Source organism: Populus euphratica, unplaced genomic scaffold (genome assembly GCF_000495115.2).
Source record: "Populus euphratica unplaced genomic scaffold, PopEup_1.0 scaffold7.1, whole genome shotgun sequence".
Taxonomy (NCBI): Eukaryota; Viridiplantae; Streptophyta; class Magnoliopsida; order Malpighiales; family Salicaceae; genus Populus; species Populus euphratica.
In genome coordinates this window covers 458,404-474,261 of record NW_011499871.1, presented here as the reverse complement: position 1 = coordinate 474,261, position 15,858 = coordinate 458,404, and the positions used below count along the sequence as shown (strand labels likewise).

General features: G+C 33.3%; 2 protein-coding genes across 3 annotated transcripts; one reads left to right on the top strand and one right to left on the bottom strand.

The window, feature by feature from the left end:
• Positions 1 to 750: 750 nt before the first annotated feature.
• LOC105127238 (krueppel-like factor) lies at positions 751 to 3,098 on the bottom strand. 2 transcript variants are annotated; one of them, XM_011028456.1, is made up of 5 exons: positions 2,877 to 3,098; positions 2,640 to 2,733; positions 2,074 to 2,339; positions 1,191 to 1,257; positions 751 to 1,102 (listed from the first exon to the last, which is right to left on the bottom strand). In XM_011028456.1, the coding sequence occupies exons 3-4, from the start codon at positions 2,330 to 2,332 to the stop codon at positions 1,223 to 1,225; spliced, it is 294 nt and encodes a 97-aa protein (XP_011026758.1). In that variant the 5' UTR covers positions 2,333 to 2,339; positions 2,640 to 2,733; positions 2,877 to 3,098; the 3' UTR covers positions 751 to 1,102; positions 1,191 to 1,222. The 2 variants fall into 2 exon arrangements, with proteins under 2 accessions (XP_011026758.1, XP_011026757.1); XM_011028455.1 differs by having other exon boundaries at positions 751 to 1,257; positions 2,877 to 3,097.
• LOC105127408 (transforming growth factor-beta receptor-associated protein 1 homolog) lies at positions 2,331 to 14,048 on the top strand. The gene is given in 17 exon segments (XM_011028682.1): positions 2,331 to 2,346; positions 6,730 to 7,604; positions 8,078 to 8,353; positions 9,060 to 9,090; positions 9,093 to 9,255; positions 9,356 to 9,497; positions 10,250 to 10,522; positions 10,609 to 10,681; positions 10,868 to 10,884; positions 10,950 to 11,237; positions 11,424 to 11,479; positions 11,915 to 11,983; positions 12,093 to 12,204; positions 12,814 to 12,903; positions 13,162 to 13,253; positions 13,255 to 13,330; positions 13,417 to 14,048. Coding segments are annotated over 17 exon segments (2,742 nt in total). The 3' UTR covers positions 13,510 to 14,048.
• The last annotated feature ends 1,810 nt before the right edge of the window (positions 14,049 to 15,858 follow it).

The window sequence follows — 15,858 nt, the reverse complement described above, 5'->3', positions numbered from 1 at the left end:
TAGGGGGTTAGTTTTTTTTTTTTTTTTGGATAATTATTTGAAGCTAACTTAATGTTACACGCTCCTAAGAGAAAGAATTTAGCTAAATTCTTCGCCTTTTAAAACGAAAGTTTACCCGACCTGAATTCATGCTTCTGACTTGAATTACCAAATTGTATTATACAACGCTGCATGCAATTTTGAAGAATTTAGCACCCACTCTGAACTGAAAGGAAGCATCTTCATCTTTACATTTCATGAGAACTTCGACTCTTCAAACTAATTACGCTGTTCCTGTGAAATACGATAGCTAGAGCCAAGAATTTTAAACTTCTTTTAAGCAGAATTTGACTCCCAACTGCTTGTATGTACTGACATGGGATTCAGTTAAGAAAATATTACAAAGTCGTTAACCAAAGTGATCAAGTCTGCGGATCTAGTGATTTCACATGATAACTTAAACCCCTTCACTAGCCTTATTCACTATCCTTAATTAATAACCTCAAAGACTACAGATGAAAAGGTGTGGTGATTCAAGCCTTCAATGGCGTTGTTGTTGTTGTCAAGTATTATCATGATGAACTCGATAAAAACTTAAGTGTTTTGTTTGTTAAGATGCTATCTAAATCTTTAATTAAGTGCATTTTTCCTTGGCTATTGCTAGTTGTTGTGCTAGTGAAATCTATAGCCATGTGGATGTGCACAACAAAATGCCTTTATCAATAATAATAATAATAATGAAAGAATAACAATCAGAAAACAATGGCCGAGTGAAGAAAGGAGTGTGTTGTGAATTCGAAATCAGATCCTGAACAAGCCCAAAATTAGTATTTTCTACATATCACTAGCTCATATGTGACCAAAAGGACAATCGAGGAAGATCTTTGCTTCCTCTATGATCAAAAACTGGTTCCTCTATGATAAAAAACGATGAATTTCTCTCTCGATACATGCTGCTGAAAATAACCATAGAAGCACCACAACTCAATTACTCCCAAACAATATAGAAAAACTATAAAGTGTGTTCCCAAATACTAGTTATAAATAATGAAGGCAAATCAAGAGACCGGCAAGGGAAATGAATTAGAACTGCTGCATGAATACCAAGCACGCAACCATGTACCTAAATCCAATAAGTTTCCTTTGAAGGTATTAGTACCACAAATTCAAAATAGCTCAAGAAAAAACAGCGAGTAAAAAGGCATCATTACTGATTTGGATCTGATCTAACGCTTTCCAGGCTCTATTTATCAAACTCCCATATGATGCCTCCATCCTCTAAAATACCAGAAGACACATATATTAGCCAGAAGCTTTGACAGAAATCACAGATACAATATAGGGTGGGAGACACACTCTTCAAAATAAATAAAAAAGTTCTAATGTCGAGACAGATAGTTATGTTTAACCCGAAGTATTTTCAAGTGTTTTGACAGGCAGTTATGTTTAACCCGAGAGTATTTTCAGGTGTTTTGACGATCTTTACTGGAAACTTAGTTAACCATGACAAAAGACATCGTTTTTTCAAAAACTTTAAGTTGCTCTTCAGAATTCCATGAAAAGTCATTGCTAAGAGCATCTCCAATGGGAGATGCTTTTTAGAAGAGCTAAATTGGTAATATGGCTTTCTGAATAGTGTAGATATAGCCTTTTTGTTTATGTGCACTCCAATGGTAAGAAGCCATTTAGAAGAGCCAACTGTATTTTAATATATTTGATACACAATTATTTTAACACAGTTTGTTAATATTTATAAAAATAAGGAATCAATATCTTTCTAACAACAGCCATTTGGGTCACATTCAGTCAGTAGCATGAACCAGACCAGAAATCTCAACTGTATAATGCCTTAGAATTGCTAGCTATTACCATAACTTTTCTTTTTGCTCTTTCTTATTTCTTTGAATCTAAAAGGTAAGATGCCTGGATACAAGCCATCAAGTACAGTATTCACCTAACAATATTTTTACCATCTTTCATCCCTTGCTTCCTCTGAATAATTTTAGGATCTTTCATCCTTACTTCCCTTTCTTACCCAATGCCATGATTAAGAGCAATTACGTCAAAAAAGTTCCACTCTAATTGCAATATTACCTTTCACTTTCTTATTTATCCACATCTCCAGTAGCATTCCAGCACCAACTCCACCTGCAATACACGCTCCATAGAAGGCAATGGCAGTAGGTAGAGGCAATCGAGGAAGGAAATAGTAGTCTGGAATTTGCCTAATCTTTTTTGGAAGCCGCTTCTTTATAATTGGTTTAGTAACAGCGCTAGGATCCTTCTGTAATTCACCACCTATGGCCTTCCAGTCAACCCCCTTGAATGGATCTTTTGGCTCTTCAGTTACCATGACAATTCTGCACGGTAAAGATTAACAGACATCATTCTCGAGCCTTTCTCACAAACAAGAACAAGAAGGTTGACCAAATCAGAAACCACCCACTTATTAATGTCTAACCAAAACTAAGCTGATCATGGAAGGACAAATAAAAAAAAACTCCCAGTTAATCTTTGTTCTGAACCAACAAAACCCCTCTTTAACATGTTTTCTCCTGTAACCCATCAGGCAAGCAACATGCCTGTAGATTTTGATTTTAATTTTAATAGCCAGAAACAGGAAACCATGGTTTCAAAACCAAAACATAAACCATTCTTACCTGAATACGAAACCAGCAACCTTCCCCGGTCTGATAAGGAAGAACAGTGACCCCAGCAATCCCTTGGTTTCCTTTATTTATCTCCAGTTCTTTTCTGAAGGAAAAAGATCGCACGAGAACGTGATTTTGTTTCTTCAAAATCAAACACACAAACTGTTCTAACAACATGACATAAAACCCAAACAAACTAAATCCACGTAGAAAAAGAAAAGGAGAGAAAGAAAGAAAAGGGCATACCTTCAGCAATTGATGCCACGTATGATCATTTAAACTCCGGTGGCGCGTTGCTGTAGTCACTGCTCTGCCGTCGTTCTTTTTGGTATCGAGAAACAAAGTAGGGTTGGGTCGGGGTTTTCGGCTTGTGGTTTTTGTTCTATCCCCCTTTCTTTCCTTTTGCTTTTTAATTAATTTCTTATTTCCTTGTTTCTTTCTCTCTCTCTTTTTTTTTTAGTTTTCTGATTTTTCTCGCTTGTATTTTTTTTCAATACCATAGCAGAATAAAGCATATTTTTGGTGTGTTTGGTTACACTCACATGTTTTTGGTGTGTTTGGTTCTAAGTTCTCAAGTAGATCTTTTTGTTCAATGTGGTATTTGATTTCAAGATATCATACATTTATTTTAATTTCGATCCCAGAAACAAGTGTGGGTTTTAACTTCAAATGTTTCTAAAATTTAGGATAAAAGAATTCACGTGGGATTCTCGGAGAGGCTTAGCAAGATTGAAATAAAGTTGCAGAGTGTGCACTCTTGTATTTTATTTAGGCGTTGTATGGAACAGGTTGATATTTTATTTATGCGTTGTGTGCAACAGGTTGATTGAAATTGTGTTAGATATTTTTTTAAAATATAAATATTTTTATTTAGAATTATTTTTTAAATTTAAATAATATATAACATGTTGGGTTGAATTGTTATATTTGGTATTAAAACCAACTTCATTGACTATTCGATTGTGTCGACGGAACAATCAAGTTCCATAAAAAAATAGATTGTTATATCTCATATCGGTAGATAAGAAATTAATAGCTGATCTTATTAAGAACATCAATCATTAACTTGTAATATATGTTTTGGAATGTCAAACTCAAAAATAAACTCAAGTCATCATAAACAAAAAACCACGAGAATAATAATATTTAAAACAAATAATATATATTATGTTAGACCAAACTGTTATATTTATCACATCACGAGGTAATGGTACATTCTTGAAGTAAGTATGGATGCTCAATTAGATTCAATTCGGAAAAACAACAATTTAAAATCTATTGAAAAAATTAATTTTTTATAGTTATTTTTTTGTTAAAATATTTTTTTTATTCTGGGTTCTAGCTTGGTTAAAAAAATTATTTCTTTAATTAGAATTCATTTATTTCATTAACGTGCTTTTTCTTCTTCTTTTTTTTTTTACATTTTTTTCACCTATAAACTTGACTTTTAAACAATATCTTATTAGAATTATAAAAGCAAGCATTGATTAAAAAAATCAATTATTATAATAATAATACATTAAAAAAATATAAGAACAACAAACAACTCAAGCGTTAGCATGGGGAGTTTTTTGAAATTCATTTTTATTTTATTACATGATAAAAAAATATTAATAACAAATAACAAATAAAATTTTAAAATTATTTATTTGGGAGCTATACAGAAAGAGTGCTTGATAATATCATAAAATAAATGATATAATCTTATTAAAAACATAGCACAAACCAAATGTCCTAATTATATTTCTAATAAATTAATTTTAATTTTAATGAATTTAAACTTAAACTGATTAAAAAAAACATAAAGCTTTTTACACTTTTTACAAGTAGATCACAGATTGTAGGCTGGCATATAAAACGATAAGCAAGGCGGGTGCGGGTCTGGGAGGCCAAGCTCACTTGCACAACTTTTTTTTTTTTTTTTAATGTGCAGACAATCTATATAAAAGAAAAATATTTAAAATGTTGCTTGTCAACCTAGTTTTTATTCACCAGAGCGGTGGTTAGAAAGTAATTGAGTGTTTTTGGTTTATAAAAAAAATTCAAACTTTTTCCGTTTACAAAAACATTAGAATCTCCAAAAAATTATTTTTTCAAATAAAAATCTTTTAAATTAATTTAAAAAACACAAAATCAAATTACAAAAAATATATTTTCTCAACTCTAATATATTTTTTTTTCTAGCAATATAAATGTTAAGAAATATACCTCGGTGAAACTCCTGAAATATATTTATACTAAAATCAATTTTTTTGGCCTCCCAAGAACTTTGTTTCTCTCTTTTTATATATAAAAACTGAAAAATAAATAAAATAAATTTTTTAATAAAAAATAAAATTTCAATAACTAAAGGAACCATAAAAGGTTCAATGAACAAAAATAAAGTTTTCAGTGAATTCTAGAAAAGACATTTTTTAGTTTAATCTTTGTTTTTATAGTTGTATTTTTATTCTGTTAATTTAAATTCCATTGCATTGAATTGACCTCCAGTAAATTTCAAACATATCTTTGAAATAATTGATAGTAATACACAAATATAAGAGACAACCAGCCTAGAGAAACGCCATAAATAGAATAAAAAAAGTTTAATAATAAATCATCCTTTTTATTTTCTCCAGTAATTGTAAGTTTTATAGGTATACAATTTTCTTTATATATGTATGATGGATCGACTTCCCTGGAGACTCGTGTTGTAAGGTATACATGGAACAAAAGATTTAAGGGCGCTTATGTTGCGAAGTAATTCTATAATAAATCATATATATATATATATACATATATATAACTACTGGTTACGTTGCTTCATCTCTCGTTTGGAGTATTTCTTTTCTCTTCTTCTTTATTTTTCATCATCTAATTTCATACGTGTTTGTGATATTTTATGTATTGTTATTTTCTTCCCTCCATGTTCTTGGCTATTAAATGTTTTTTTTTTGGAATTTCTTTACAGGTCAAATTTATCAAATAAGATTTCAATTTACAGTATTTAAAATAACCACAGAAAGGTGGAGACAGATTACAAAAATAAAATAAAAAACCATAACTGGGCTTTTATCGAATTTGTGTAAAAAAATTCATTTTTATCCATAAATTCTATATTTATTCATTCGGGCCCTTTAGTTTTAAAATTTTATGGTTAAACATAAAGTTTTGACAAAAAAAAAAAGAAACCTATTTAAAAACAACAGGAAAGAAAAGGTAGTTACAGTAATTTTTAGAAAAGAAAGCTATTTAAAAACAACGGGAAAGAAAAGGTAGTTACAGTAATTTTTTTTTTTACTGAGATATGTTATTTAGATGATTTTGAACTTTTATATCATCACAAAAAATAAATCGAGGCTCTGAATATTTTTAGTTTAATTTAATTTTAGGTTTTCTCAGTGATTTTATGGTGTTTTTGAAATTAAAATTGTTTTTTTTATCAGGGTGCTTAGAGGTTTCCAAGTTATTTTCATATAAAAAGTAGTTGAAAATGAGATTTAATGTGATTTCAAATGTTTTTTTTTATTGAAACTTGTTTTAATATCATGATAAGTTTTTTCTGTTTTTTTTTTAAATATTTTTGATAAAAGAACCATTTTTTCACTAAGAAAGGAGAAATGTACTAACAAGAAAATATAGTTTAAATTGAAGATATATATTTTTTATTTAGTTTAAATTATTATTTTTTAAATATTTTAATTATCTTTATTTTTAATTAAAGTAAATGCCACTAATAAAAAATATTAAAAATAAAGTATTAAAAAAATAACTCATTTAATAAAATACTTTCTTTTTATCAAGAATTAATTTTTGTTGAAGTCATTATTTTAATCATAACAGAACTAAGTAATTATAGATTTTAAAAAACTATCATGCAGCTAAATAGCCAGTAAACAAGTAAATTTTGGCTTCCAGTTTTATTTTATATTTTTTTTTTAGATTTAAAAAATTACTAAATTAAATTAAATTAAATTTAGTTTAATTTAATTAATTAAACAATTTAAATATAATTCTTTTCATCATTATTTTAAATTATAATGATATTAAAAATTATTATTAGTATTTTCGTTAATAATAATATTAATTTTAAAATTGAATTTATATTCATATTTTGAAGTTTCGCTGCTAAAATCAGTTTCTTTTGGTGACTCGCCGTTAGACACGGTTCTCTTGCTTGATGAGAGTGGAAAGGTTGCTGTTCTCTGTGATGGTTTTTTGTTTCTGACGGATTCGGGTTTGGTTCAACCCGTTAAGAAACTGGGGTTTTTGAAAGGGGTTTCTTTCATCACTAAGAGAATTAAGAGTAGTGAATTGGAGTGTAGTGATTTATTCAGTGCTAGCAGTTTGGACGGTTCAAGTGCAAGTTCTCGAATTTTGAGCAGATTAGGAGGCGGGGTTAGAGCTAATGGGGTTAAAGGTAAAGATTCTGGGCTAAAAAGTGAGGGTGATTATGTTTTTGCTGCTGTGATTGGGACAAAAATGATTTTAGTAGAGCTTAGAGTTGGTAAGGATGATAAGGAGGTTGATTTTGCGGTTTTGAAAGAAATGCAGTGTATTGATGGGGTTAAGACAATAGTGTGGATCAATGATTCCATAATTGTTGGCACGGTTAATGGGTATAGTTTGTTTTCGTGTGTTACAGGCCAAAGTGGGGTGATTTTTACAATGCCTGACGGGTCTAGTTTGGCATTGCTTAAGTTATTGCGGAAAGAAAAGAAGGCGTTGATGTTGGTGGATAATGTTGGGATTGTAGTTGATGCCCATGGGCAGCCAGTTGGAGGGAGTTTGGTATTTCGTAAGGGTCCAGATTCTGTTGGGGAGTTGGCTTCTTATGTAGTGGTAGTGAGGGACGGGAAGATGGAGTTGTATCATAAGAAATCAGGTAGTCGTGTACAGACTGTTAGTTTTGGCAGTGAAGGAGTTGGGCCATGTATTGTTGCAGACGAGGAAAGTGGGAATGGGACACTTGTTGCTGTTGCAACGCCCACCAAGGTGCGAGAAGTGGTTGCATCTTAGATTATATTATTTCACTGCACCTTTATTGATCTTTAGACATGAATATTAGTTTTATGTATGGTGCTCCTTAGGTCTCTGGGTGGTTTACTTTTAATTATACAAGCTAAATTGTGAACAGTTAGTCATTGTTCTGTGTTAAGCTGAGTTTCCGAGTGAAATATTTATCTGATCATTTGGAACTTGAGCCAGAAACTCAGAAAGTATCTTCAAAAGTAACTCCGAGGCTTTCTTTTCTTTTGAACTTTGTTGTTCTTGCATACCTGGTACATTTTTTAAATGCAAGTTGTTTAGATTTCAATCTGATCGTTAAGAGATTTATGGGATTAGTGGCACAAAATACTTGTTTAAGATTTTGTGTCCTGGTTAGGAACAACCCGTATGCTTCTGGATGCAGGTTTATTTAAGAAGATATTTGATAGATTTTTCTGCTTCATCTTCATTATTGCCAGGTTATTTGCTACCGGAGAGTACCTACTGAAGAACAAATCAAAGATTTACTGAGAAAGAAAAATTTTAAGGAAGCAATCTCCATGGTGGAGGAGCTTGAGAGCAATGGTGAGATGTCTAATGAAATGCTATCCTTTGTTCATGCTCAAGTGGGGTTCCTGCTGCTTTTTGACTTGCATTTTGAGGAAGCTGTTAATCACTTTCTACAATCCGAGACAACGCAACCTTCTGAAGTGTTTCCATTTATAATGCGAGATCCAAATCGCTGGTCACTGCTGGTATGTGCTTACTATCTCATTTTTCCAGACCCATTCCCTCGTCAGTAATTTTGTTTTGATAAGGGATGGAACATCTGCTTCCCCTTAATTCCATAAACTTCACTGGCCCCAATATTCTAAAGGATTGATCATTTATCTGTCATTTGATATTTCTTCATTTCTTTTTGCATATATGCATATTACAGATGCCAAAATCCTGATTTTCTTCTTATTCCTTTCCACCCTTGTCTATGTGAGTTGCCGCTAGCAAAAAAAGAATATCGATTGTAACATGTGTATTCTTGGTAACCATGCCTCCTTCTGTAGTTCAATGAATTTGAATCAAGGAACCACATACACACAATCTATATAACAGAAGAATTAGTATTCTAAATGAAAAAAAGGATTGAAAGTGGGATCTTGAAAAGGGGTGATTGTTTGTTTGCATCTGTGTAATTATACACTTGTTGGTTAGTTTGTGATTGAGTATACCTGGTCAGGGTGGTGACCTGTGTTAAATATGTTTGGCATTGGTTGAAAGATGGAATGGGATAAAAAATGCTACTACTTGATTGTGCAGTTAAATGGATGAGCAATAGTTTCTAGAACTCTGTATATTATGTGTTTATGCCCTGTTTTATCGTGTTTTTGTTGGAGGAGAGTACATTAAGTTTATATTGAAGTGCTCTGCATTTTTGTCATCATAGTGTTGAACTTATCCTTTCAGGTTCCTAGGAACCGATATTGGGGTTTGCACCCCACCCTGCTCCTCTTGAAGATGTTGTTGATGATGGGTTGATGGCTATCCAAAGAGCTATTTTCCTTAAAAAAGCAGGTGTGGATACTACAGTCAATGAAAATTTTCTCTTGAATCCACCAACTAGAGCTGATTTACTTGAGTTGGCAATAAAAAATATGAGCAGGTGGCTGCGACTTTGCTTTGAGCTGTTACATGTTATATCTTTTCCATTCTGTCATTAGCTTGTAACTTACAGTTTCTGTTCTTTTCTATTGATTCTAAAGATATCTTGAGGTTTCTCATGAAAAAGAATTGACTTCTTCAGTGAGAGAGGGAGTTGACACACTTCTGTTGTACCTCTATAGAGCCCTCAACCGTGTCAATGATATGGAAAAGCTTGCATCTTCTGGAAACAGCTGTCTTGTGGTATGTGTCACTTTCTCTTTACCGGAGTTGATTAAATAATTTTTTCCTATGAAGGTTTTACTCTTTTCCTGGTAATGGAGTTTTGAGATGATCAGATGGACCAGATGAATCAATCACTGCCATGTGCATTTACCAAATTTTAAATCAATGAAGAGAGTTGCCACTTGGCTTTTAAGGCTGGTGGTCACTCTTATGATGTGCAGTTAAGGGAGAAAAGTTTTTTTGAATCAATATTAAAATTTTTAACAAAAAGCTTTATGTTGATCTCCTTATTACAACTCAAATAGGCTTCATTTCCAAATTAGCTGGTTTGTCTTTCAATGCAAATTCAATGCTGATCTCTTTAACAAAATGTAAAGTGAAGAAAATGGCATTTGCATCTTTCCTTGGACTGTTTACTTCTTAGATGAAGTCAGGTGTAATTTGTCTCTCAAAACAGACAGTCTTATGTCTTGGTTTATCAATGTTTGTTGATTTCAAAACGTTGCACTGGGTTTGTGTTTCACCAAAGATATTTTGGAACTATACAGAACTTGTAAAAGGAGCCATCTAATGATGGCAACATTCAAACCATTCACTTGCTTTGGGTTTGAAATTCTACAATTGGTAGCTAGAGGTCAAAATTAAATAGTTTGGAGGCCAAGTCAATAGTAGCCTGTGGAATCTTAGCATTCCAATGACTTGCAAAACAGAGGGGCTGTTGTCAGGAGCTTGCTTGAAGGATGACTGTGCAACTTCCATGGGCGGTGCAGGAGGAGTTAGAAACTCTGTTAGATGAATCTGGGCATTCACGGACTCTTGCCTTCTTATATGCAAGTAAAGGGATGAGCTCAAAGGCTCTTGCCATATGGTGTATTTTGGCAAGGAATTATTCTTCTGGTCTATGGAAAGATCCTGCTATGGAGCATGAATTACCGGATGGCAATACAAATATTATCTCAGGCAGAGAGATCGCTGCAACTGAGGCATCAAAAATTCTTGAGGAGCTGTCTGATCAGGATTTGGTTTTGCAACATCTTGGTTGGGTATGTAGCATTTGAATTTGGTCTTCTTTTATTTTTACAGAATTTTGAAGCTGATAGCTAATTCACAATTTGGTGAATCCTATTAGATTGCAGATGTTAACCCAGTACTCGCAGTTCAAGTTTTGACATCAGAGAAAAGAGTAAATCAGCTTTCACCAGGTAGGCCTTGGTTTTCAGAGAATATGCTAATTATGAGTTTTGAATCTTGACTACTTGCTAATTAAGAATTTCACCTTTTTTACTCTATGGCATCTCATTGGTGAATTTACTACCATTCTGAATGTTCTCTAAGCTTTGAAAATTTATTGAATATTTACAAATTTCCAAGTCCCATTGATATAATAGGTAGCTCTTGCAGTCCAGTTAGTATGTGATGTATTGCTGGTCTTGCAAGGAGTGGGGTATATAGTAAAATGAACAGGCTTAATATCTCCAGTGGTTGATCGAAGATCAAGACTCCTGTGACGCACAATTCCACACACTGTATGCACTCTCACTTGCAAAGTCAACAGTTGAAACCTTTGAGGTGGAAAGTACCTTCCAGGATCCTGATGATGGAAGGCTAGAGGAAACAAAAATTTCTGATTTTGGAAGAAACTCAATCTTTCAAAGTCCTGTGCGAGAAAGGTTGCAGATATTCTTACAGTCATCAGACTTGTATGATCCGGAAGAGGTTCTTGACTTGATTGAGGAATCAGAGCTATGGCTGGAAAAGGTCTTTGGATCTCCTTTCTCACACTTTTTTATTCTACTTGTTTGATCATTATTAAGGGCCCCCTTTTTAATCAGTGTTTGTGTCATTTGTATCTTTCTGCTAATAGGGAAACCATGAATGGCATCAATGCTTTTATATATCAAATTGATCAAATCTTGCTAATCAGTTACTGATTTTATTTGGCAGGCTATTCTATACAGAAAATTAGGGCAAGAGACTTTGGTGCTACAAATTTTGGCCTTGTAAGCCTCAAAATCACCTTTTCACTTCTGATGGCAGGAACATTTTGCCAGCTTATTCAAATGTTAATTTATTTGGTTGGGCAAGGATCAGAGGGTGACATACATGCATTGGCTTTGAGAAAACCTCATTTTTCGGTTCACTAATAGTGGTTACATTATATACTTTCTTCACTAATCAAATATTCTTGTATAAGAAAAATGCATAATAGCTATCATGGTCCTCGTGGTTTTTGTTGGCAATTAGCCACAAATTTCAAATTCGAATTCAAGAGGCTGTTGTGATGCACTTCCCTCTCTCTTTCTTTACTTCTTGGTTGATTGTCAATGGTGTATATTTTAATGAATTCAAGGGGCTGCTGTGTTGCACATCTCTGTCTTTTCATTGCTTGGTTGATTGTTAATGGTGTATATTTTAAGTAACATATGCTCTCTCAGGAAGCTGGAGGATAGTGAAGCTGCTGAACAATATTGTGCAGAGATTGGCAGACCAGATACCTATATGCAGTTAGTTTCTTATTGTTTATCCCTTTTTGTTTATTTCCCTTCTTTCTAAACTAATGCACATAAATTTTCTTACTAATGGGTTTTTCACTCTCTGTTGTGATCTCTTCAGGTTACTTGATATGTATTTGGATCCACAAAATGGTAAAGAGCCCATGTTTAATGCTGCTGTTAGACTTCTGCATAATCATGGAGAATCATTGGATCCTTTGCAAGTTCTAGAGGTAGAAAATCCACCTATCCTTGTTCCTTTCTGTCTCAGCACATGCATGCTAGTACAACTTTTACTTAATGGCTTGCTTTTGAGTTCAAGAAATTAAGTTTAAACTTTCTCAATATTCTGCAACTCTAGCAGGGAGAAAAGGGCAACATAATACTTAAGATGTTCTCATTTTCTTATATTTCTGTTATTTGCCTCCATGTGTAAGAATTCTATTAGAGGGTTCCACACTGGGAAGGCCATCATCTTAAAGGGGTACATGAGGTCCAGCTACCATTGAAAGTGATTATGGATGATATCTAGTCTGGATATATATTTGTGCAAAATAATGAAAGTGATTGTAATTTGTTGTTTTAGTGATATAGTTGCTGCTGGTTGGGTTGGCTCTCTCTAACCTGTCTTGGTATCCAAGCCTGTGTTAACTAATTACCTATTGGCTCTGCCCTATAATCATAATTAATACACTCGAGGATCTTCTGTTCTTATTCAATTCGATAGAGAGATGCTCTAACATTGATTGTTGGTACCTGTTTCCTTCTCTAGAATTCTTGGGTGGATTGTCAAGTTCTTGAATCATTTTTGCCTCTTGTTGAGAGATGATTTTGTGTTGCAGACATTGTCCCCAGACATGCCCCTCCAACTTGCCTCGGATACAATAGTAAGAATGTTGAGGGCTCGACTTCACCATCATTGCCAAGGACAAGTAAGGTTTTCACTTGAAGCTATCTGAAAGACCTATGCTAATAGCTTTTCCCAACATGACCTTTAAGGCCTATTTTACTCTCATCCTTGCATTATTGGATCTTTTAGCTTTGTTGAACTATTCCCATCTGAATTTACCTAATGCTCATACCGAACTCTTCTTTAGAACATATCTAAGAAAAAAATAAAAAAATTATTTTTGCAATTGGTCCCATATTCCATTGCCTATGCCGGTCTAAACTTTTTGTAACGTTTCCAGATTGTGCATAATCTGTCCCGTGCTCTACATGTTGATGCAAAACTTGCAAGATTGGAGGAAAGATCACGAAATGTTCAGATAAATGATGAGAGTGTGTGATTCTTGTCATGCCTGTCTAGGAATCAAACTGTTTGCAATGTACCCTGATGACACTGTTGTCTGTTACAAGGCTGGTCATTGTTGTTTTTTTTTTTTTGGTAACAAAAACTCGATGGGGGCTGAATATAACCTGTAATCAAAATGCAATGTTTGCAGTGTTTCTGTTGTCTTGGAGAGTCCACTTCTGTCACAGGTTGTGACTTCAAGCGAGATCCTTTGTTCAAGCCAGGTTGGCTTGTTAACCGCTGATCTAGAAATGGTTTTTGCGTATTGGGATAAAAAATGGTTTTTGAGTACACGAGAGTCATATACTCTAGTGACATGATGATGCGAATGTCATCGCAGCTCCTCCTTTTCTTCCCCTTCCATTTTGCGTGGGGGGAGGGGGGAGCTTTCTCGTATAGGAGGAGGTCAGATGTGTGTATGAGCTACAGATCTTGCTCCTGGTCAAGGAAGAAGGTAATGATGGCCTTCATTTGTAGTTTACCTGGTGTAGGGCTCTATTATTGTATACCATTGATGATAATTTTTTACTGATGTTCTCTTTTGTGCCTTCTGGTTAAATCTGAGATTGTTTTGAAGTCGAGACGCTCCTCCCATGGTTGCCCTCGGTATTCATATTTCTGGAAGCTGGAGGAGGGTTGACTGATTCTCTGCCTTGGAATCGGAAGGCCTTTGCTGTGACAGAGGGGGAGAGACAATTTGACCTCGATGTCTTAAAACAAATTGAAAGAAAATTCCTATACATCCCCAAACTTCGAGAAATCGATTTCTTTTCAAGTGGAGTAATAGCTTATGCAAACCATTCGTCAATTTCTCTCTGTCAGGGAAAGTAAAATGTGCCTTTAGGACATTCATAGGCCTTGAAATTTTAGAACTACTTTTAAAAGGAGTCCTCTCTCTCACACCATTATTTATACTAGCATATTGGACTGCTAGTCAATAACAAATTTGAAAATTCAAATGTAAAATAAATATAAAGAGTATAGAGAATATAATAAGTGATCTGGTTTCGCTGCAATGTCAGATTTAAAAGAGCCTTAGATCTAATTGTAAAGAAGGAACTAATGGCATTAGTTCAGGCGGTTAAGAAGCTTAAAAGTTATTGAGTTTGGCTAGGTGGTTGGATTTAACACTGGATTCTGCTAGACAGCGAGATGGGGTCCTGCTAAGTTGGATTCAACAATATTTTTTAACTAAAAACATAAAATACAATGCGCTCTAGTGTTATAGTATTGTTTATAGTATAAATATTTTATGTTTATAATATGATTCATAATACAATGAGTTTATGTATATAGTTAATAGGACCTAACGCTATTAAATCTTGTTGGCATCAAGATTTAACGCTATTTAGTTTCTCTTGTTTATCTTCCTCTTACCCTAAAGAGGTAGTTCCTGAATCAATAAATTCTAAATTAAGGTTTGTGTTTCTTCTTTTATTGTTATTCTTCTACTTAATCGAATCAAAATGTAGTAAAGGATGCGAATTGGCTCTAGCATCGTGCTACATTTAGCAAGGAGCTAACCTTTCATTCATCATCGAAGTTATGCAACTAAACATCTTAAAATCAATAAATTTTAACACAATCCTCAACAATTCTCAAGTACCAAGCAAAGACAATCTCTAATCTTTCATCACGATTAAAATCCCTTTCCTAGCAAATGCATCAACAGTGAACTCCTTGGCCGCTTCTTCCTCTACAATATCAAGATTGAAGACACTCATGGAAAGGTTGCCGATACATACTATGCTAATCTGACCACAATTCTGCCGTTGATATACTTTAATACCTACCATGAGGTTAATATACTAAATAATGAAGTGCTTAATTTAAGTGTTAATTGCTCGTGTAGGGTAGCTTGGTTACTAAGGACCATGGCTTGCGGAGTTAGACCCAATATTGAATCTCGTTGTGGAGCCACACTCAATATCTTCTGATATCTTCATTTCCTTCTAAATCTGGTGGTTATTGGGTCTGGAGAGCAAGACAGACCCGAGAGCATTGAATTTGATTGCCAAGCATAACCTAAAAACTTTTGGCATAAAAAACAATAAAGACAATGCTCCTCAACAATATTTTTTCACTAAAAAACAACAAAGCCAATGCCCTAAGGGCTCTACAATGTTGTTTATAGTGCAAACACCCAATGTCTACAATATGATCCACAGTGCAATAAGTTTATGTCCACTGGTACATACATATTATTTTTTTTCCATGCCTTTTAAAATATAGTATAATGTTGATTATTAGTTACTAAAATTTTGAAGACATGTGCTTTAAGGAAAGCTATTTTTCTAAAAATTTAATTTTAGCCCTGTTTTCTTAATTTTTAATAATAAAAATGACATAAAAAATATATAAAAAAAGAATTAAACTCAAAAAATGCGTTATGATACAAACAAGAAGGATTAGAGTTTGAATAAACATGGAGGGATAGAAAACTTTAAATCAATATTTATTTGTAATTTTTTTAATTTTAAATTAATATCTTTTAGTTTTTTATGTTAAAATAAAAAAATTATTTTAATTTATTTTCAATCTTTTACACACTCCAAATTAAAATATAATATTTCTTAAAACAAAAACTACAAGG

Bases quoted from the DNA above. Each gene is read 5' to 3' on its own strand.
- LOC105127238 (XM_011028456.1), bottom strand. From the start codon at position 2,332: ATGGTAACTGAAGAGCCAAAAGATCCATTCAAGGGGGTTGACTGGAAG. The intron at 1,258-2,073 runs GTAATATTGCAA...CTGGTATTTTAG, and splicing joins GATAAATAAGAAAGTGAAAG to AGGATGGAGGCATCATATGG.